At 40.7% G+C, this 22,257-nt stretch overlaps 2 protein-coding genes and 1 long non-coding RNA gene across 7 annotated transcripts in view; 1 reads left to right on the top strand and 2 right to left on the bottom strand.

Moving 5' to 3' along the window:
• NOXRED1 (NADP dependent oxidoreductase domain containing 1) overlaps nt 1–8,622 on the bottom strand; it is a 34,525-nt gene extending 25,903 nt beyond the window's left edge. Inside the window, exons 1-2 of one of the 3 annotated variants that reach the window (XM_054530899.2) lie at nt 8,152–8,622; nt 5,312–5,483 (exon numbers count right to left, since the gene is read on the bottom strand). In XM_054530899.2, the coding sequence (XP_054386874.1) occupies nt 5,312–5,483; nt 8,152–8,230 (251 nt within the window). In that variant the 5' untranslated portion in view covers nt 8,231–8,622. Of the gene's footprint in view, nt 1–5,311; nt 5,761–6,047; nt 6,411–8,151 lie in introns of those variants that run through there. The other 2 variants (XM_054530901.2, XM_054530902.2) reach the window with 2 other exon arrangements.
• LOC129049945 (uncharacterized) lies at nt 5,690–21,840 on the top strand. The gene is made up of 4 exons (XR_008513369.2): nt 5,690–6,095; nt 7,769–7,914; nt 20,176–20,253; nt 21,610–21,840. It is a non-coding gene; the product is annotated as an uncharacterized LOC129049945 (long non-coding RNA).
• Nucleotides 9,239–22,257, bottom strand: part of VIPAS39 (VPS33B interacting protein, apical-basolateral polarity regulator, spe-39 homolog) — a 31,171-nt gene continuing 18,152 nt past the window's right edge. For all 3 annotated transcript variants that reach the window (XM_024231405.3, XM_054530898.2, XM_054530897.2), the window contains 9 exons: nt 20,370–20,443; nt 18,405–18,480; nt 17,819–17,953; nt 16,824–16,865; nt 16,405–16,494; nt 12,245–12,331; nt 11,569–11,658; nt 10,933–11,037; nt 9,239–10,200 (listed from right to left, as the gene is read on the bottom strand). In XM_024231405.3, the coding sequence (XP_024087173.1) occupies nt 10,180–10,200; nt 10,933–11,037; nt 11,569–11,658; nt 12,245–12,331; nt 16,405–16,494; nt 16,824–16,865; nt 17,819–17,953; nt 18,405–18,480; nt 20,370–20,443 (720 nt within the window). In that variant the 3' untranslated portion in view covers nt 9,239–10,179. The remainder of the gene's footprint in view (nt 10,201–10,932; nt 11,038–11,568; nt 11,659–12,244; nt 12,332–16,404; nt 16,495–16,823; nt 16,866–17,818; nt 17,954–18,404; nt 18,481–20,369; nt 20,444–22,257) is intronic.

A 22,257-nucleotide genomic window follows, 5' to 3' on the forward strand; every position in this document is an offset into this window, starting at 1 on the left:
TTCTTCTATCCATTATTGAAAGTTGGGTATTAAAATCTCCTACTATAATTGTATACCTTCAGTTCTGTCAATATTTGCCTCATATATGTGGATGTTCTGATGTTAAGTACATATATAATTGTTGTATCTTCCTGGTGAATTGGTCTTTTTATCATCATGTTGTTCTTTGTCTCTCATGACAGTTTTTGACTTAAAGTCTATTTTGTCTGATACAAGTATGACTACTCCTGTTCTTTTTTGGTTACCATTTACATGGCATTATCTTTCTCTATGCTCTTTCACCCTATGTGTGTCCTAACATCTAAAGTGAGTCTCTTGAAGACAAGATATACGTTGGATCTTATTTTTGTTTTTTATCCATTCAGCCACTTGGTATCTTTTGATTGATGGGTTTAATCCATTTACATTTAAAATAATTACTGATAGGGAAGGACTTATCACTGCCATTTTGTTTTTTTCTCTGTGTTGCAGTTTTATTCTTCTTTTCCTCTCTTGCTGCCTTCTTTTGTATTTCACTGATTTTTTTTTTTTTGTAATGACATTATTTTCTTTTTTTTGTTGGTATTTTCTTTGTAGTTACCAGAGGAAATTGCATAAAAATCATAAAAATAGTTATAACAACCTCTTTTAAGATGATAATGTCAATCATATACAAAAACTCTACTTCATCTTCCCCTACCCCTGCTTTTTGTTATTTATCTCATGAATTACATCTTTTGGATATTTTGTATCCATTAGCATGGTTTTATGGTAATAGTTTTTTTTTAGTATTTTTATTTTTGAGACAGGGTCTCACCCTGTGGCCCAGGCTAGAATGCAGTGGCGTGAACACAGCTCACTTCAGCCTTGATCTCCCAGGCTCAGGTGATCCTCCCGCCTCAGCCTCCCAGGTAGCTGGGACTACAGGCACATACCACTATACTTGGCTAATTTTAGTTATTTCTAGTAGAGACAGGGTTTTACCACATTGCCTAGGTTGGTCTCGAACTTCTGGAATCAAGCGATCCGCCTGCCTCAGCCTCCCAAAGTGCTGGATTACAGTATAAGCCGCCGTGCCAAGCCTATTTTTAATTTTTATTATTTATTTATACTTACATTTATTGATATTTATAATTTTATTTTATACATTTTATTATTTCTATATTTACATTTTTATGTACATTTTATTTATCTATTTATGAGAAAGGGTCTCGTTCTGTCACCCAGGTTAGAGTGCAGTGACATGATCATTGCTCACTGCAGTCTCAACTTTCCAGGCTCAAGCAATCCTCCCACATCAGACTCCCATGTACCGGAGACCACAGGTGTGTGCCACTATGCCCAGCTAATTGTTTTTTTTTTAAGAGATGTTGTCTCTTTATGTTGCCCAGGCTAGTCTCAAACACCTAAGCCCAAGCAATTCTCCTGCCTTGGCCTCCGAAAGTGCTGAGATTACAGGTGTGAGCCATCACACTTGGCCAGCTTTTATCTTTAAATCCTATACCACAATTAAAAATGATTTATGTACCACCCATCACAGTATTATGTATATGGCTATATATTCACCTTTGCCAGAGAGCTTTTTATTTTTGTGTACTTTTGTGTTGTTGACTAGCATGTTTTCATTTCAACTTAAGGATTCCCTTCAGCATTAGTTGTAAGGCAGGTCCAGGAGTGATGAGGTTTTTTATTGTTGTTTATCTGGGAAGCTCTTTCTTTCTCTTTTTTTTTTTTTTTCTTGAGATGGAGTTTTGCTATTGTCACGCAGGCTGAAGTGCAGTTGTGCAATCTCAGCTCACTGCAACCTCTGCCTCCCTGGGTTCAAGCAATTCTCCTGCCTCAGCCTCCCAAGTATCTGGGATTACAGGTGCCTGCCACCACGCCCAGCTAATTTTTGTGTTTTTAATAGAGACAGGGTTTCACCACGTTGTCCAGGCTGGTCTTGAACTCCTGACCTCAGGTGATCTGCCCACCTCGGCCTCCCAAAATGCTGGGGTCACAGAACTGAGCCACCATGCCCAGCTTCTCCTTAATTTTTGAAGCACAGGTTTGCAAGAGATAGTATTCTTGGTCGACAGTTTTTTTGTTTTTTTTTTGAGACGGAGTCTCGCTCTTTCGCCCAGGCTGGACTGCAGTGGCGCAATCTTGGCTCACTGCTACCTCCGCCTCCCGGGTTCACGCCATTCTCCTGCCTCAGCCTCCCAAGTAGCTGGGACTACAGGCGCCCACCACTGCACCTGGCTAATTTTTTGTATTTTTAGTAAAGACGGGGTTTCACCATGTTAGCCAGGATGGTCTCGATCTCCTGACCTCGTGATCCACCCACCTCGGCCTCCCAAAAGTGCTGGGATTACAGGCGTGAGCCACCATGCCGGACCGACAGGTTTTTTTTTTTTTCTTTCCCCTTTCAGCACTTTGAATATATCAAGCACTCCCTTCTGGCCTGTAATGTTTCTGCTGAGAAGCCACCGATAGTCTTCTGGGAACTCCCTTGTTGTGATAAGTAGCTTTTTCTTTGCAGCTTTCAGTATTCTTTGTCTTTGACTTTTGATGGTTTGATTATAACGTGTCTCTGTGTGGTCCTCTTTGGGTTCATCCAAATTGGAGTCCTCTGAGCTTCTTGAATTTGGATGTGCATTTCCCTCCTCAGATCTGGGATGTTTTTGGCCATTATTTCTTCAAATAAGCTCTTTGCACCTTGCTCTGCCTCTCTTCTCCTTCAATATATGCCATAAGGCATATATTGACCCACTTGATAGTATCCTGTAAGTCCTCTAGATTTTCTTCACTTTTCTTAATTTTCTTTTTGCTCTTCTGATTTCATAATTTCAAATAACTGGTCTTCAAGTTTGCCGATTCTTTCTTCTGTGTGATCAAGTCTAATGTTGAACCACTCTAGTGAGTTGTTTCTATTCAATTATTGTGCTCTCCAGCTCCAAATTTTGGTTCTTAGTTTCTCTTTCTGATATTATTTTATTCATATATTGTTTTCCTGATTTCATCAGTTTTTTTTTTTTTTTTTTGTCATAGAGACAGGGTCTCACTATGTTGCCCAGGCTGGTCTCAAACTCCTGGGCTCAAATAATCCTCCCACCTCAGCATCCCAAACTGCTGGGATTACAGGCTTGTAATCTGTAATTACAAATTACAGGCCTGTAGTCTGTAATCTGTAAACTTTGCCCAGCCTAGTTATTTTTCTGTGTCTTGTAGCTCATTGAGCCTCTTTATTACTTTGAATTCTTTGTTAGGTAACTCACAGATCTGTTTCTTTAGGGCTGGTTTCTGCAGTAGTTTGTTCCTGTGGTTGAGCAATATTGCCTTTTTATTTTTTGGTGGAATTTGGGCATTTGAAAAAAGTCAGGCCTCTCCCAATCTTTACAGACTGGCACCATACAGGAAAAGATCTTTCCCAATCAGCCCAGCTAGAGATTCTGGGGCCTGTCAAATCTTTCCAGGAATGTGTCTTCTCTGGGCTCGAGTTTGGAATTTCCCAATTGAAGAGTTTTGCCTGTTTCTATTGCAGGGGCTGATAATCTTTTCCTCACTTTGGTATCTATCTGCAGTACTGCAGGTTCTCTGTACTGCAACAAGCCACTGAGTGATCCTTTGTTTTCATCCAAAATATGTTGGTTCCTCATCAGTGCTCCAAGTCATGTGAGACAGAAACCAATCCCTCAGGCAGCCCCCAAAAAGGCAGAACAGTGGACAAACATTCCATTTTTCTTTTTCCCTCCAAAGGAGAGGCATTTTCTCCTGATCACCTGAGGCTGGCTTGAGGAAAGGGATATCTTAGGTGAACTGCAATGGCTTTTCTTACCCCTGTAAATGCAGCTGTTCTTGGATTTGTACCTCTCCAGGGCACTACAATTTCTTAAGTGCTTGCTGGAGTTTTCATAAAGGCTTTTTGGACCATATATTGTTGTTAAGTTAGTGTCTTGAGGTTATAAAGTCTGGAGCTTCCTATTTCTTCATCTTACTGATACCACTCTGAGATGGATGTCAATTTTTATTGCTATTAGATGTGAGTGCATTCCTTTCCTACGATACACCCACTCTTTCTAGTTTGCTATTTCAAATCTGCAGACTTCAGAAACCAGATAACTTGGCTTTTTAAGAAGGTTATGACTTATAAACATAAATGGTTTATAAAAACAAAACCGTGTTCATTCAGGGTACAACTTTAAACTACAAAAACAAAACAAAAAAGAACAGAACTGAGAAACTAAGGATGAAGATTTCAGACCACTATTTCCAGAGGTTCACTTACCGTTGGTGCTGGATGTGTTTCCTTGGCCCAAGATTAACAAAGTCAGACTTCTGAATACATAAGGTATACTTTTGTTGCTATATGACAGCCTTATATTTGTTCTGTATTTCTGTAAAAACCAGTGTCTTAAAGCTCTGGATTTTGCTTCTAAGCAACATGTCACACTCTATTTAAGCCTTCTCTCCTGGTTGAAAGAGCACTTTCTCTTAGTGCCTGATCATTCCAAATATAAAATGCCACCTGCAAGTTTCATATATTGTTTTCTCCCAGTCATATTGAGTACCACCAATAGGTTTATGCATCCTTATCAGTAAGCCAGTCAGTAAATTCACTGAGAAGCCTGCCTCCTTGGACATATGCTGTATCTATAAACATGTCCAGTTCAAATCTGGTCCCACTATCTAGGAATTAATCTAACTTCAGAGAAAAACTAAGAAGTAGAGTGAGGAGGTGACATATGCTCCCAGAGTGACCTGGAGTTGCAGAATTCAGGAGCCTAATTATAGGTACCTGCTTCACACACATTTCCTATTTAAGTGTCTGAAGCCATATTGTAGAAAGATATCAGAATCAAGACTGGACTGACAGCTTTTCTGCAAATCAATATTCCTGGTTTCAAGGAAGTCATTGGCACAGGGCCTGTGAAGTCCCGGGTAGCCTTCCTGTAAGGGAGCATTCCACTATTACCTCAGCCCCAAAAGAAAGAACTGATTCCATTTGCATTCCTGGCCAATAGATAAGGAATGGCTAGACATTAGCAACTGTGGAGGGCAAGCTGGTGGTCATGATGAGTGAGTGAATGGATGAATAAATGATCATTTAATCAATCCATCCACTAAAAGGTAATCACTACTAATCCATGCTTTATTATGTAACCACAGCCAGGGGACTCTGGTATAGATTTTCCTGTCCTTTTAGACCAGGAGTCATTGACTCTGGGTTGGAAAAGATAGGATGACAATCCACCAGCCAAACTTACCCTCCAATATAAAAGAAATTTAAGACATTTGAATTCTCAGCAGTGAGATTCTTGTCCATCTTCCTGGATTTGGATATTCAGCTTACCTCAAATTATATAATAGTTTGCAGAAGAAGGTTGCATGGGCACAAGCCTTGATCATCAGTCCCCGAGAACGGCCCTGCAAATACAGCCAGATACGATCTTCCTCTGGAACCCCATACTCAAACTGCAGGGACTCAAGGTCCTGGAGCATGTCCATTTCCAAGCCACTATTTCCTGCAGTGATAGACACTAATCAATTTGGCTCCCTGTGTCGGTAGAAGAGGGGTCTATGTAGGAGGTGTGTGTATGATGGTGTGTGCGCCCAGGTCACAAGCACTCATGACGGTGGGCTTCAGCACCTCTCTACTCCCAGATTCTGAACTTGGAATTCACCTCTCTTGAATTCACACTCTAGAGTGTGAGTGTTTGAGGATTCCTAATCACTGGCTGCCCATGAATCCTGGACTCATGAAAAACCTGTACAGAAACCCAAAGTATTGTTTCTCCACACAGGTTACAGGCACTGTTTTCGGCAGATGAATTTACAACAGCAATTGAGTTTTACAGGTATTCTTGGGCCAGGACGTTTTCCCTTCCATTCCCTCCTGCGTTTTGGAAATAGGACTGAACACATAGAACCACATTTCAAAGAAATGCTTCCCTTTCACTAAACTCTGTTCTCCACAGGGTACAAAATAACCCAAACTAAATATCATTGTCCCCTGTCTAGGGCAGGGACATCTAGATTTTACAAACTAAACTCAAAGTCATATAAACCCATCTACATATATCTATCACCAAACAGAGAAGATTGGCTCTGCTCCTCAGTACTTCTGATCCTGGAAGGTAAGAACTACATTTCTAAGGAGAATTACCCAAGAAACTTGTGATTATGACTCCTTAACTACCAGATTACAGTCTCTGAGTCTTAAAGAGGCCAGCCCCACTTAGAGGTTTTCCTGAGCTGAGTATCAGGACATGAGTTCCTTCCACTATTTCTAGGAGTACTACACTAGAGCAGTATGAGACCCTCCTTTTCCCAACAGAAGATTCTGGATTTCTAGGGTTTTTTTTTTTTTTTTGCAGACTAGAATATCTTACAGATCTTAGCACTACTTGAGTTAGTTTACAACTCCTTCTTTTTGTGTTCAAGAAACCAATAAAATTTTTTCAGGTGAAATCCACATAACATAAAATTAGCCATTTTAAAGTGAACAATTCATCGGTACATTCAGAATGTTGTGCCACCACCTCTATCTTGTTGCAAAATACTTTCATATTCCCAAAAGGAACGCCTAAACCCATTAAGCAGTTACTCCCTATCCCTCCCCACCCTCAGCCTCTGGAACCACCAATCTGCTTTCTGTCTGAATGGATTTACCTATTCCAGATATTTTATATAAATGGAATCATACAATATGTGACCTTTTGTATCTGGCTTCTCTAATCCCTTTTATAGGAAGGCTGTTATATGACGACACTATCTCTTTAAAAGCAAAGTCTCACCCGGGCGTGGTGGCTCACGCCTGTAATCGCAGCATTTTGGGAGGCCGAGGCAGGCGGATCACTTGAGGTCAGGAGTTTGACCAGCCTAACATGGTGAAACCCTGTCTCTACTAAAAAGCTGGGCATGGTGGCAGCTACTAATTAGCTGGGCATGGTGGCATGTCTGTAATCTCGGCTACTCAGGAGGCTGAGGCAGGAGAATTGCTTGAACCTGGGAGATGGACGTTGGTTGCAGTGAGCCGAGATTGCGCCACTGTACTCCAGCCTGGGCGACAGAGGGAGACTCCATCTCAAAAAAATAAAAAATAAAATAAAATAGAAGCAAAGTCTCTGCACCTGAAATGAGGGGCATGGACGTTCTCATCAAACCTAAGAAACATTTTCTTACACTAAAATAGTCAGTAGGTCATCCTAATGTTGCCAAGTAATGCTTCCTGCTCCGAAGGAAAAAGAAGCTCAAAACCTAGATTAGCATGACCAATGCAGCATACGAGTTGTACAGACATGAATTCTAGGCCTATCCTTTACTTATGCATTCTCAAAAGTGGGGATCAGTTGTTAACGTTTTGTATTATGTCACCTTGGCTAGGCTGAACTGCAATTTCCAGAATTCCCTTCCCTGTATGTTTCCGGTTAAGGTGGACCACCAGAGACATTTCTATGCAAGATCAGGAGGGTGGAAATGAACAGCAACCAGCCTGTGTTTCAGTGTGCATAATCAGGGGAAGTACTTTTGTAGTTCACACATGTTGTTATCTGCTGAGTACTTTGTTGGTGAGGGGCAACAGTTGGGCCTGTAACTGCTACATCTTCCCTGGTTCCTTCTTCAGTTGCTCACTCCTGGGCCAGGTGTTTTTCAGTTCCATGACAAAGGCCACTAGCTTTTCCAGCAGCGGGACACCCACCTCATCAAGGTTTGAGGCTGTGAGAACTGACATGGGTCCCAGTCCCTTCTCATGGTTTCTAGCTTGTCCCTGCTCACTCACTTTATAATGATGTTCCCTTCTTCACAGCCTTCCCTATGGATTTCAAGCTCTACCACTGGACATGAAGACAACTACCTTAAACAGATCCTCTAGCTGCCATACTTGAGTGGAAGTACTCAAACAGAAAAGACAGGCTCTACTCCTCAGTACTTCTCATCCAATTTCTCTAACAGGTCAGAGAAAGGTCAAATTTCTCTAACAAGTTGCACATATAGATTAGATTAGATAATGCATATATATGCCTAGTGGTTCTGCTTCTCTAAATGAACCCTAATCAATATACTAGTTAATAAAGCAACCACTGTTTGTTTGAAGATGAACCAATAATTTTAGTACAATCTAGCAAATTAAACTCTTGTTTCTTCAATAGCAAGAAGGATGATCAAGAAAGGAACTAAATACGAGGTTACCTGGAATTGCAAAGTGGAGGAGCAAAAGATGGAGTCTGATCCCCTTAAAGCAGTTTCTCAACACTGGTGTTACTAACATGTGGGCAGGATAATCCTTTGTTGTGGAGCTGTCCTGTGGATTGTAAGGCGTTTAGCAGCATCCCTGACCTCTACCCACTGGATGCTAGTAGCACGCCTAGTGTGGCAACAGAAAGCAACTTCGAACATTGCCAAATGTCTTGAGGGGCAAAACTGCCTCCAGTTGAGAACCATATTGCCTTAAGGCATGGTATGTGCCTCTGTAGGAGAATCTTCTCTTTTCCTTCTATGACTTCACCCACTCCACAGTCACAGGAGCACAGAACTCTACAAAATGTTAGCTGGGTGTGGTGGCACGCGCCTGTAGTCCCAGCTACTCAGGAGGCTGAAGCGGGAAGATTGCTTGAGTATGGGATGTCAAGGCTGCAGTGAGCCATGAGGGTGCCACTGCACTCCAGCCTGGGTGACAGACCATGTCTGTTTAAAAAAACAGGCCGGGTGCGGTGGCTCACGCCTGTAATCCCAGCACTTTGGGAGGCCAAGGCAGGCAGATCACCTGAAGTCAGGAGTTTGAGACCAGCCTGGCCAACATGGTGGAACCCTGTCTCTACTAAAAATACAAAAATTAGCTCGGCGTGGTGGCAGGCGCCTGTAATCCCAGCTACCGGGGAGGCTGAGGCAGGAGAATTGTCTGAACCTGGGAGGTGAGGTTGCAGTGAGCTGAGAGCGCCACTGCACTCCAGCCTGGGTGACAGAGCGAGATACCATCTCACAAACAAACAAACTCTACAAAATTTTAGATTATCTAATGAATCCAGAGAAAGAAAGGGACTCACCCAGCATCATATAACTAGTTAGTGGTAGAGCTGGAAAAAGTCAGGTCTTGTGTCTCCCAGCACCGTGCTGTTTCTGTTAACCACACAGCCCTGCTTTGCCATAGCACTGTTACTCTATAACCTGACATGTGCTGACAGGCTGCTGAGTGCAGTCACTGAGGGAGACTTGTAACGATCCTAAGATCCTGAGCAATTATTTCATCATTATGCACAAAACCACCAGGAGCGGGAGAGAAGGCACCAAGGAAGAAATACCTTTATTAGGAGTCTAGACATGTCAGAAAAACCCAGTTCAGTCACAGAAAAGGAGGCAAATATTGGTACAGAGCAAGAATCCAAGTGTGAAAATAAAACCTGCATCTAAATATCCTAACAGAAATGCTGCTGAGTTTAACCCAGGTGAAACTTCTGAAAGCTCCTGGTGAAATGAGATTTTTGCATAAAGAGAGAGCTCTCCAGCACTGCTGCATTTGAGCTTCTTATAAAGTGACGGGTCTGGGCTAGCAGTAGAGGAAGAGATAAAGGGGATGTCTCATTACCCAAGCAAGGTCATCTGTGTTCAAGTGAGAGAAGAACCTTAGGCTTTTGGACAGAGAAAACTGGGGCAGCAGAGGGAAAATGGCTGAGGAAACACAATGTCTAGGCCATGTGTGGCATAATGTGGAGGGGTCTGTGCAGTCTGGTGTGAGTGCATCTCCAGCAGGTCTTGGGAAACACTGGCATTCCTTCCTGAGGCCATTTTGGTTCTGTTCTGACTTCATTCAGAGCAGAACTGCCAATGTCCAGCGCCAAGTCCTGGATCATAATTAGCTGAGTGGAATGGAGTAGCCACCCTATGACTCCTGTACCTCTTCCTTTCTGGAGCAGTCACTTTTCTCAGACCAAGTGAGATCTTACCCAGTAGGGGCCCAATCTAGAAATCACTCCCACCTTCATATGAGCACCAGGTGGAGAGAATCATTCTCTTGAGTCAAAGCTTTAGATCTCGATCCTCAGATGATGTTCCTTGGACAGAAGATCAGTCTGAAGTTATCTGTGTCAAGAGTAGCTGGCACTGCCTGTGGGTAATGGGCCCAAGCGATGTGATGCCACAGCTCTCCCAAAGAAGAGCTCTCTCTGCTTTCACAGGCAGGAGAGGAGGAAATGAGGCAGGCTTCAGGGTAGTCAATGCCACTTAATTCTTCCATCGAATTTGCTGTGGAAAGAGGAAACAATGAAAGTGTGTGATCAGTTTTCACTTATCCCTACAGCAAGGCAGAGAAAATGCAACAAAACAAGCTCAGCTAGATAATGTAAGGAAAAGAAAAAGTAGAATCAGATCGGGAGGTGGGGGATGTTGAGAAATTTTTTAAAATATGCGGAGGAGTTCATTTATTCAAAGATGCATTAAACACCTATTTTGTATTTTACAAGCCTAATTTTGGTCATTTGACCCTAAGGTAGGTCCCAAAATACCTAACAGGGAACTAACTTTCATATTAACAAAGAGCTCAGTAATTTCCTGCTGTGAGAGATGAACCAGCTGAGCTCCCCAAATAGCTAACATCTATTTCACCCACTTCTTATTTTCAACAGGTAGGTCCCATCCGACCCCATGAGACCATACAGTTTGGATATTCTGAATCTGTAACATGTTTTCATACTTTCAATATTTAGTTTCTCCTACCTGCTAGGTTTAACTATTATCACAGCATTACAGTTAAGTCTTAGCTTGAGGTCCCCAGATTACCCCCCTATCATACCGCATCTCAGGAGTAATTTCTGCTATTCAAAGCAGTGCTTTTGACATTGTGCCCAGAGGAGAGCCTTACATCCATGTGGCTTAGCCAACTGCAATCCTTCCAGACCTTGGGAACATACACTTGGTACTATTTTGTGAACTGTCTGTCTCCTGAGCCTGCTGGAGGGGTAAACTGTAGCTGCTCACCGAGCTGCTGAGAAGAGCATCAATCTTCTCCTCCTCTGCTGATCCTTTATCTACCTTACTCCTATATGCTAGCAACTGTTGACGATCCTTCAGGTCCCGGTAGGTCTGTGCATCAAAACAAACAATACAAACCTCCAATCAGCCTCTGTACAGGGTTCTTTTTGCCCAGGATGGTCTCAAACTCCTGGGCTCAAGCAATCCTCTCTCCTCAGGCTCCTGAGTAGCTGGAACTACTGGTGTGTGCTACTGTGCACACATGAGGGCTTATTTCTTTTTGTCATTATCACTTTGACCCAACGCTCAAGGAGAGGCTAAGAGGCTATAGTGGGATAACAATGGGGTCCAGTGCCCACAGAACTCCATGTTGGAGAGAAGACTACACAGCTTGTACAGCTTGATTTAGTTCTATGAGTTCTCCAAGTACGACAAGTTTATAAAAACACAGAGAAAGCAGTCAGAGGGCTGGGAAAATAATACAGGAGTGCTGGTCTCCAAACGAACTCTTGCCAGATTATTCTGTCCATTCAGTCAAACGTGGTGGGAGCACCTCAGGATCTTGGACAGAGAATATTATAATCCCCACCCCGCTTCGCCACTGAGGATCTAACGGAGGACTCCCACTTCTTGGGGACTCACATCAATGACGACATCATGGCACTTGAATTTAGTGGCTAAGTTCAACTTTGTGTCCACATCTTCCACCAGATTGACATACTCCTGTAATATCTGTGGGAAGAGGTACTTCCGATTAATGATTCAAAGACCCATAAGGCACAGAGCTCTACAAGGTAGAAAAGAAAATCCTGAAGAAGGCAAAAGAGTTCAATAGCTAATGTTTCCAATTCCTGTCATCAACCATAGGACTAGTTCTGCAATGGGAATGAGGTAATGCTACACAGTACTTCCCATGCTGCCTCAGTAAGCAGGAAAGAGCACACTTCTCGTGATCCTCAAGCCAGATACACATGCCAGCAATAAGTGCTCTAGCTGTGATCCAGTGCTCTGCTCATTTCTCCCTGATGTCTTTTCTCCACAAGTTCTCCTTTTCTATCATTTGAACAGTACATCAGTATTCCACTTGGGCTAACACAGTAGATGCTACTCAGAGAGGAGAGTTTGGAATTGTTTCTAAAGGGGAGAAAGGGAGAGAATTTCACTCCCTGGCCTTTTCTATCTTGAGGCCTATTGCAGCCATTGTGCTGCCTTTAAGGGAAAACAAGAGCAGATCGGGTCTCCCATCACTGACCAGTAAGAGGCTTAAAGTTAGGTCTCCGAGAATATCCTGTACCCAACTCTCTTTAGGACCCATTACCTGCACAGGGGCATTGTTCTTGTGCAAAATTTCGACAACCCGATGGAAGCCAATGGGTGCTCTCTTCTTGGTATAGCCCAGCCAGTTCTGAAAGAGGAAGATGGGGTAGCGGCAGGTAGGCCAGGCACACTCAACACATTCTAGGTTAGTCTATGTTTTACGATCAGACCAGAATAACATGGTGGGTGGGTGGGGGTGCTGAGGGATACAGAAATAATGAGAAATGAATTTTTCAGAAAAATCAAGGGATTTGAGAGAGTAGAAATGAATCAGGTTTGAAATAACTTCTTAGATCTATAGAAACGAATGCAGGGAAAAGTCTTGAAATACTACTAAATGGGATAAGTAACTTACTTAATATTTGTAGTATGAACTTATCAATGTAGAAAATAATTCCACCTTCCATATCTTTATAAGTACATATGTTTATTTGCAAATTCATGAGGGAAGGTCTGGAAAGCTACCCATTAAACTTTTAACAGTGTTTGCCTTGAGAAAGGGGGTAAGATAGGAGTAGGTAGAAAATGAAAAAGGAACTTCACTCTTTCTATACTTTAATACAGTGTTTGATTTTGACAACAGACACGTATTGCTTTGTTAGTTAATATAACTAATTAAATAATTAACAAATAGGAAAAACAGAAAATTTTTAAACCCATAATGGAAAAACAGATATTTAAAACATAAACTAATTCATATGGAACCACCAAAGATCCCGCATAGCCAATGCAATCAATGTTAAAGAAAAACAAAATGGAGGCCAGGTGCAGTGGCTCACGTTTGTAATCCCAGCACTTTTGGAGGCCGAGGTGGGTGGATCACTTGAGGCCAGGAATTCGAGACCAGCCTGGCCAACATGGTGAAACCCCATCTTTACTAAAAATACAAAAATTAGCTGGGCAGGGTGGTGCATGCTTTTAATCCCAGCTACTTGGGAGGCTGAGGCAGGAGATTAGCTGGAACCCTGGAGGCAGAGGTTGCAGTGAGCTGAGATTGCACCACTGCACTCCAGCCTGGGTGACAGAACAAGACTCCGTCTCAAAAAAAAAAAAAAGGGGTAGTGGTAGGAGGCAACATGCTTCATGATTTCAAATTATATTACAAAGTTATATATAGTAATCAAAACAGTACGGGGCTGGCATAAAAATAAACACATAGACCAGTGGAATAGAATAGAGAGCCTAGAAATAAACCCAAGCATATATGGTCAGCTAATTTTCAACAAAAGCACCAAGAGGACCCAATGGGGAAAGGATAGTCTCTTCAACGAGTGGTGCTGGGAAAACTGGATTTCCACATGCAAAAGAATGAAATTAGACCTTTATCTTACACCATACACAAAAATCAACTCAAAATGGATAATATGCCTAAGCATAAGACCTGAAGCCATAAAACTCCTAGAAGAAAACATGGGAAAAAGCTCCTTGACATTGGCCTTGGCAATGATTTTTTTGGATATCACACCAAAGGCTCAGGCTACAAAAGCAAAAATAAATGGGATTACATCAAACTAAAAAGCGCGCATGGCAAAGGAAACAATCAAAATGAAAGGCAGCCTATGGATTAGAAGAAAATATTTGTAAACCACATATCTGATAAGGGATTAGTATCTAAAACATATAAAGAACTCACACAATTCAATAGCAGAAACAAAAATTACCATATTTGAAAATGGGCAAAAGACCTGAATGGACATTTCTCCAAAGAAGACATGGAAATGGCCAAGAAGTACATGAAAAGGTGATCAGTATCACTAAACATCAGGGAAATGCAAATCAAAACTACAATAAGATATCACCTCACACCTGTTAAGATGGCTGTTATCAAAAAGACAAATGATGTGTTAGCAAGGGTGTGGAGAAAGGGAACTCCAGTACCCTGTTGATGGGAATGTAGATTGGTGTAGCCAATGTGGAAAACAGGCTGCAGTGAGCTATGGTCATGCCACTGCACTTCAGCCTGGGTGACAGCGTGAGACCCTCTCTCAAAAAAAAAAAAAAAATTAAAAATAGAACTATCATATGACCCAGTAATCAATCCTTCTTTTGGGTATATGCCCAAAATAAATGAAATCATCACCTCATAAAGATACTTGCATTTCCACATTCATTGTAACACTATTCATGAGATGTTAACTATTCATGAAATGTAACTATTATAAATTATTGCTGAGAATTTAAATATCTGTAACTTACAAAAATAATAAACAAATAAATAATTCCCTCCCTCTAAAAAATAGCCAAGATAAAGAAACAACTTAAGTGTCCATTGACAGACAAATGGATACAGAAACTATGGAACTATGGTATATATATACATACACGCTGGAATATTAGCTTTAGAGATCTAATTACAAGATGAGGACTGTAATTAATAATACTGTACTGTAATCAGGAGTTTTGCTAAATGAGTAGATTTTAGCTGTTTTTGCCACAAAAAAAATAATTTGAGATGATAGATATGTTAATTTGCTTCACTGTAGTAACCACTTTACTATCTACATGTATCTCATAACATCTTATTGTATAACTTAAATATATACAATATATAATAACATTTATCTTAAAAGAAGAAAGATAACAAGTGTTGGCAAGGGTGTAGAGAAAAGGGACCCCGATACACTGTTGTTGGTGGGAATGTAAATTAGTGCAGCCATCATGAAAAACAGTATAGGCGTTCCTCAAAAATGTTTAAATAGAACTACCATATGATCCAGCAATCCCACTATTGCATATAAATCCAAAGGAAATGCAATCAGCATCTCACAGAGACATCTACACTCCCATGTTTATTGTTGCATTATTCACAAGAGCCAAGATACGGAAACAACCTAAGTGTCCATTGATGGATGAATGGATAAAGAAATTGTGGTACATATATACAATGGAATATATTCAGAACTTAAAAAATAAGGAGATCCTGACATGTGACAGCATGGATGAAACTGGAGGACATTATGCTAAGTGAAATAAGCCAGACACAGAAAGGAAAATAACCTCATGATCTCACTCATGTAGGATCTAAAAAAGTCAAATACATAGAAAGTAGTTTCCAGAGGGGGAAAAAAGTAGGTCAAAGGATACAAAGTTGTAGTTATGCAGGATGAATAAATCTAGAAATCTAATGTACAGCATGAGGACTACAGTTAATAATAGTGTAGTGTATACTGGAAATTTGCTGAGAGTGAATTTTAGGGGCTCTTACCACACTCACAAAAAATGGCTAACTGTGAGATGATGGGTTAATTGGCATGACTGTATAATCATTTCACTATGTATATGTAGATCAAAACATTATGTTGTACCTTAAAAATATACAATAAAAATTAATTTAAAAAAAGGCAAATCAGTAAAGACATGACAACCAAACTCAATCCAAGGTCTTTGATTGGATCCTGATAGAAAAAAATACAGAAGCAAACCAAAACTAGCTATAAATAACTAATTTAAATATGGACCATGATTAAATACATATTATTATATTAATATTAAATTTTTTTAGTGATAATTATATTGTGCTTCTTTTTTTTTTGAGACAGGGTTTTGCTCTTGTTGCCCAGGCTGGAGTGCAATGGTGCAATCTTGGCTCACTGCAACCTCCGCCTCCTGGATTCAAGCAATTCTCTCGCCTCAGCTTCCCGAGTAGCTGGGATTACAGGTGCACACCACCACACCCAGCTAATTTTTGTATTTTCAGTAGAGATGGGGTTTCACTATGTCGGCCAGAATGGTCTCAAACCCCTGACCTCAGGTGATCCACCCGCCTCAGCCTCCCAAAGTGCTGGGATTATAGGCGTGAGCCACCGTGCCCAGCCTAATATTGTGCTTATGTAGTATTAAAGGAGAGGTGTTAAGATGTCTACAACTTACTTTCAAATGATTCAGAAAAGAAAAACACATAGGTATAGAAAAAGAGAAAGCATACATGGCAAAATTGTTAATAAATTAGTGACGTGGATAAAGACTATTATACTATTATAGTATATATTTGATTATTATATGAACTATAAAATTCATTCTTTCAACTTTTCTTTAGGTTTGAAATTTTGGAAAATAAAAAGTTTGAGGAAAAATGTAAACTGGTAACTAGAACTTATAATATGATAGAACCCTTCTGTCTCCCAAGGCCTCAGCAGCACTACACAGTTCCAGGGCACACACCTTTGTGGTGAATAGGGCATCTACATCATTCCAGGCTCGAAGCTTGGCACGAGCAGCCAGGGCTGTCAGCACATACTGTTTATCTGGGATCTGGAAAGCAGAGACCAAGAAAAATTAAGGGGAAGTAGAAATACATCAATGGGGGTGCTTAAGAATTTTAGAAAAGACAGACATTAAATATTTCCTGATATTGACTCTGCCCCTTAAAATAAAAAAATTTCTCAGTTCAAGAACTTCTTAATTCCCAAGCCCCAGCACTGCTATAGGCCATTCAGTTTTCTCTCACTTTCCCAAACTCATTCCTTTCCACCTTTAACTTTGAATATCAAAGGACACACTGTACAGGGTTACAAAGCAACATCCACTCCATGTAGTTACCCTGATCACTACTTTCATAACACTGACCAATTTGTGTCTACCTTAAATGTCTTCTTCAGGTTGACAGGACTGCTGAATGTCCCCTAGGATGAAAGTGAAAAAGGAAGTTTAGTGATATTGACTTTCTCAAGTACCACTCAAGCTCTCATTTTCTTTCCCACTACAGAGACTTTCTACATCTTACTCTGCTGCCATTTGAACATAGAAATTAATTTCAGGGAAAAGCTCCATTGGGAATAGTCAGATACCACTATAAACTGGCTTATCAAGAACTGGATTAATAAGTATGGTGCCTTTTCCCATTTTCTGCTAATCCAAATAAGGGGAAAATGTCTGCTTGTTATCGTGGAACCCATACTTCTTTGAAAAATTTAGAAAGAAAAGAGTGGCCGGGCGTGGTAGCTCTCACCTATAATCCCAGCACTTTGGGAGGCTGAGGCGGGTGGATCACAAGGTCAGGAGTTCAAGACCAGCCTGGCCAACATGGTGAAACCCTGTCTGTACTAAAAATACAAAAAAAAAAAAAATTAGCGGGGAGTGGTGGCGCACACCTGTAATCCCAGCTACTCAGGAGGCTGAGGCAGGAGAATTGCTTGAACCCAGGAGGCGGAGGTTACAGTGAGCCAAGATCGCACCACTGTACTCCAGCCTGGGCGACAGAGCAAGACTCCATCTCAGAAAAAAAAAAAAAAAAAGTATCCATAGCTACTTGCCACCCTGCTGCTTTTCTCCACATCATGCTAATCCATTTGAAATCGTGGACCTTTGAACAGAGACTTCTACAGGTAACAGCACCAGGGACAGAACTTGCTATGCTAGCATGCCAGCTCACTTGAAGCCACAAACCTTACAAACCTCTTTTCCCTCCTGGCCAGATGAGGCCCTCTTACCCCTGGTGAGGGCCAGGAAAGCTTCCAGGTGGATTTCTGAGAACTATACATACCCATTATTAATAGAGTACATAAAAGTACTGGATTTGAACTATGTTCTTTTTGTGCAATGAGAGTTTGTGGAATCTTCCATATTTTGCCTGTACCTCAGCCTCTGTGTAGTGATAGAAGCAGGAGTAGAAAAGCGTTGTCACTAGTGGCATGTTGAGGATGGAGGCTTTGCGGGGGTGCTTTCGGAAGATCTCAGTCTGTCCTGCTGATTCTAGATGGCGATCAATTGCCTGTGGTGGAGTGAGCCAAGTGAAAAAAAAAAAAAAACAATGTCCATGGAGTAGAGGCAGGAGAAAAATCTTTTAATACTACAGCAGTTGTGTTTCCCACCCTAGGAGTGAAACAAAGAACAGAAAAAGAAAGAAATTGCCTAGGATATCCCCAGAGTAGTTTAAAATCCATAAAATGATCATGGCTCCATGCTGGATGGAAACAAATAGAAGTGGGGATGACATGGGAGATTCGGGATGAAGAAGAAATACTTCCAGGTTAACAGCTGGTAAGAGGAAAAAGGATCCTAAAAACAATGGAGGAAGGGGGCTATTGTGTACAGGCAGAAAATGAAAGGCTTTTAGAAACCAGTAAGAAATGACCCACGTGCAGAGCATAGAAATCTCCTAGATGCTGAACGGCACTGAGCCTTGGCACTGAAGCAAAAGATGTGGAGATGAGGAGTCTAACCTCAATAATGATCTGACGTTCCAGGAGCATGTAATGGTCCTGTATGTGTGCGGAATCTTCTGCTGAAAATGGCAAACTGGTAGAGTGCCAGAAGGTTAGTACCTTTCTCTATTCAAACAAGGAAACAAACCCAACTAAACCAAATTGCCAGCCTAAATATAAGAGGCTCGTGGTGCCTCACAAATCTGATCTCAGTTCACCTTTAGAGCGTCCCTTAAAGGAAGAAAGACAGAGCATGAATGGCGTGAATTTCATATTAAAGGTTTTGCCAATACAAGAGGGATCCTGAGAGTCCACAAAATACTTATAGTCACTCATAATTTTGCTGATAAATGAATTAGAATCCTCTCATTTTGGGAGGTGGAATATTTGGTGAATGAGTCACAAAGCTAATGAGTGAGCTTAGGCAACTGTCCATCATCCACATCCCAGTGAAATTCTGTGACTTGTGCTTAACTTACTGAGGGGACACCTAGATTTGTTAGCCATTTTTTTATGGCAGAGTACAAAAGGTAAATTAAATTACATGCCATGGTGGTATGTTTATAGATTGGCAAATATCACAAATGTCAAGGGTCCCATCTTCAACACTGCATTATGTTTTTTTGTTTGTCTGCTTGTTTTGAGATGGAGTCTCTCTGTGTCACCCAGGCTGGAGTGCAGTGGCTTGATCTTGGCTCACTACAACCTCCACCTCCTGAGTTCAAGCAATTCTCCTGCCTCAGCCTCCAGAGTAGCTGGGACTACAGGCGTATGCTGCCACGCCCACCTTATTTTTGTATTTTTAGTAGAGACGGGGTTTCACCATGTTGACCAGGATGGTCTTAATCTCCTAACCTCGTGATCCACTTGCCTTAACCTCCCAAAGCGCTGGGATTACAGGCGTGAGCCGCTGCGCCCGGCTGCATTATTGTTATACATGAAGATGCTGAGGGACAGCGTCTTGCCAAAAAGTCATGTGGTCAATGGGGAAGGCCAAGAATAGAAGCCAGATTTTAAATGCCCAGTTCACAGATCTATCTTTTAGAAAGTGCTGCATTATTCCCCATACTCTGCTCACTCCAGGAAGAATTCTGAGTTTTAATTAGACTATTCCAGATAAGTTTTAGCCATAGTGAATTTTTAGAAGAGATAGAGATGCTATAAATTCTAGTTACTTCACTATTTTAACTTTTCTCCTTGTTTTCCAGAGGCAATATAACATATCTCAGTATTTGGTAACATTAAATGGATTTCACTGATATAATCAAATTTCTAAACATGAAGCCAGGAAATCATGTCACATGAGGAATGGTTGAAACAACCATGAGCACTGAACCTGAAGAAGCAAGGACTGCTGGGTAGACTCTACACCTGTCTTGAAAGATACAGGGAAGCAAGTTTCAGCTTAACATAAAGAAGCACTTTCCAATAATGAAGGTTGTTCAAAAACAAACTGAGCTGTTTCAAGAGCAACAGGCACCCTGTCACAGGAATATGTGGAGCTGGGTTTTGTAATTAGTTAAATTCTGGATGAAAGCTTGCCCTGGATCACTGGTTCTTGGACTTTGGGGCTTCAAGGACCAGTAACACTGAAAAAAATGCATCAGGTCCCTAAAGTATTGCTATCTTTTTATTACCTAAGGTCATAAAAAAAGGTACAGCTCATTTTAGTACCAAATAAGAAGAGAAGAGTGAGGACAAAATCCTACAATAAAAGATAACCTTTCAAATTAAATAAATTTAGCTTTAGGAAAAATATCTCTCTACATTTGTCTTTTTTTTCCCTCAGTTTACCATCAAGCAGTGGAAACTCTGCTGGGGACTAGTGTGTGAACACCACTGCATGAGGCGACCCTGAATGGTGCTGGTATGATTCATTGTTAGCCCTCCCCTTCCTGCCTATCCATTCCACCCTTTTTAATTTTCTTCATTCCTTCTGGGTAAAGGTATTTATACTTAAAATCATTTCTCCCCCATACTTACCCAACACAGGTTTTAAGAAATTCTTTTCGTTTATCAGGGTCCTGAATGTTCAAATGCTCTCGATAATGAGATAGCTACAAAAAGCAAAAAAAGGCTTTGAGGTATTTTGTCTCCTTACATGAGGGAGATAGCTGAGTAACTGAACTTCCCATGCTTTAAAAAAACAAATTCTTCATTTCTGGGTATAGATGGTTATTGGAGGCAGGTGGAGGGATAGGCAAAGAGTGACTAAATATCATTAGTAGGTTTATCTATAACGGCACTGTACGATACAATAGCCACTAGCTACAACTGTTTCTTTAAATTTAAATTAATTAATGTAAAAATTCACCTCCTTAGTTAACACTAACCACTTTTAAAGAACTCAACAGCTACATGTGACTAGGAGCTACTATATTGGACAACACAAATATGGAAATTTTTTTTTTTTTTTTTTTTTGAGATGAAGTCTCACTCTTGTTGCCCAGGCTGGAGTGCAATGGCACAATCTCAGCTCATTGCAACCTCTGCCTCCCAGATTCAAGCGATTCTCCTGCCTCAGCCTCCCAAGTAGCTGGGATTACAGGGGCCCACCACCATGCCTGGCTAATTTTTGTATTTTTAGTAGAGGCAGGGTTTCACCATGATGGCCAGGCTGGTCTCGAACTCCAGACCTCAGGTGACCTGCCCACCTTGGTCTCCCAGTGTGCTGGGATTACAGGCATGAGCCACCGCGCCCGGCCCAAATATGGAATATTTCTATCATTGTAGAAAGTTCTATTGGCCAGTGCTGATCTATAATAGATAGAGTACCGAGCTTTACCTTTAAGTTTCACTTTAGCCTCAGTATTCAACCAAAAATGAATATTTTGCTTCAGCTTTAGATTTTGAAAAATCAAAGAGCTAAATACCTATTTCAGTGTTATTTTTGGCATCCTTGACCATGTACATGATCAATGGTAGTATGATCATGTAAATATCTAACAACATCAGTAATATAAATAGGGCATGTCATTCTGACTCACTGTTCATAAATATTCACAGATTGAGCCAACAGATGTATATAGAAATGTAAATGTATATAAAAATGTAAATGTAAAAATGTAAATAAGACAGAATAACAGAAATTACATATCATAGTCCAATCTTTGTAAAATATTTCATATAAAATAGTAGGTATACAATCATTCCTAATATTAAAGAAAGTAACCTTTAAGAGCTATAGTTAATTTTTTGTTATTCAATTCCATTTCATCCTTAGGTCTTTCAAGAAAAGTTCTTCTTGGGAAACCTTCATATTCTGTGAGCATACACTAAAAGTGGATTATCAGCTTTGCCACTTCCAAAGCTTACAAGGTTGAAAAACTCAAAATCTATATACAACAACATGCATGATAAATCATCTTCAATTCAAACATGATGAGTATAAAGAAAATAAAGTTTTAGATAAAAATGAGTTACCCAAAACACATTTACTCTCACTAATCAAATTCAAAACAAAAAACTTTATAAGAATGCTGTAAGAAGAAAAATCCTTATAGTTTTGAACTTACAGAGATTTAAAAACATAAACAGCTTTTCAAATGATTACTATAGGCTGCCAATCATTTTCAGTTGATTAAGAAAATGGATTTTTCAGATTCTCTCATGCTTTGAATATTAAGTACAAGTTCCTTTCAGAAAACATGTTACTGAGCCAGGTGAGGTGATTCACATCTGTAATCCCAGAACTTTGGGAGGCCAAGGTGGGAGGATGGCTTGAGGTGAGGAGTTCAAGACCAGCCTGGCAAACACAGTGAGACCCCCGTCTCTACAAAAAGATTTTTAAAAATTAGTCAGGTGTGGTCGTGTGCACCTGTAGTCCCAGCTACTTGGGAGCCTGAGGCTTGAGCAAGGAATTGAGAGTCTG

Source organism: Pongo abelii, chromosome 15 (assembly GCF_028885655.2).
Source record: "Pongo abelii isolate AG06213 chromosome 15, NHGRI_mPonAbe1-v2.0_pri, whole genome shotgun sequence".
NCBI lineage: Eukaryota > Metazoa > Chordata > Mammalia > Primates > Hominidae > Pongo > Pongo abelii.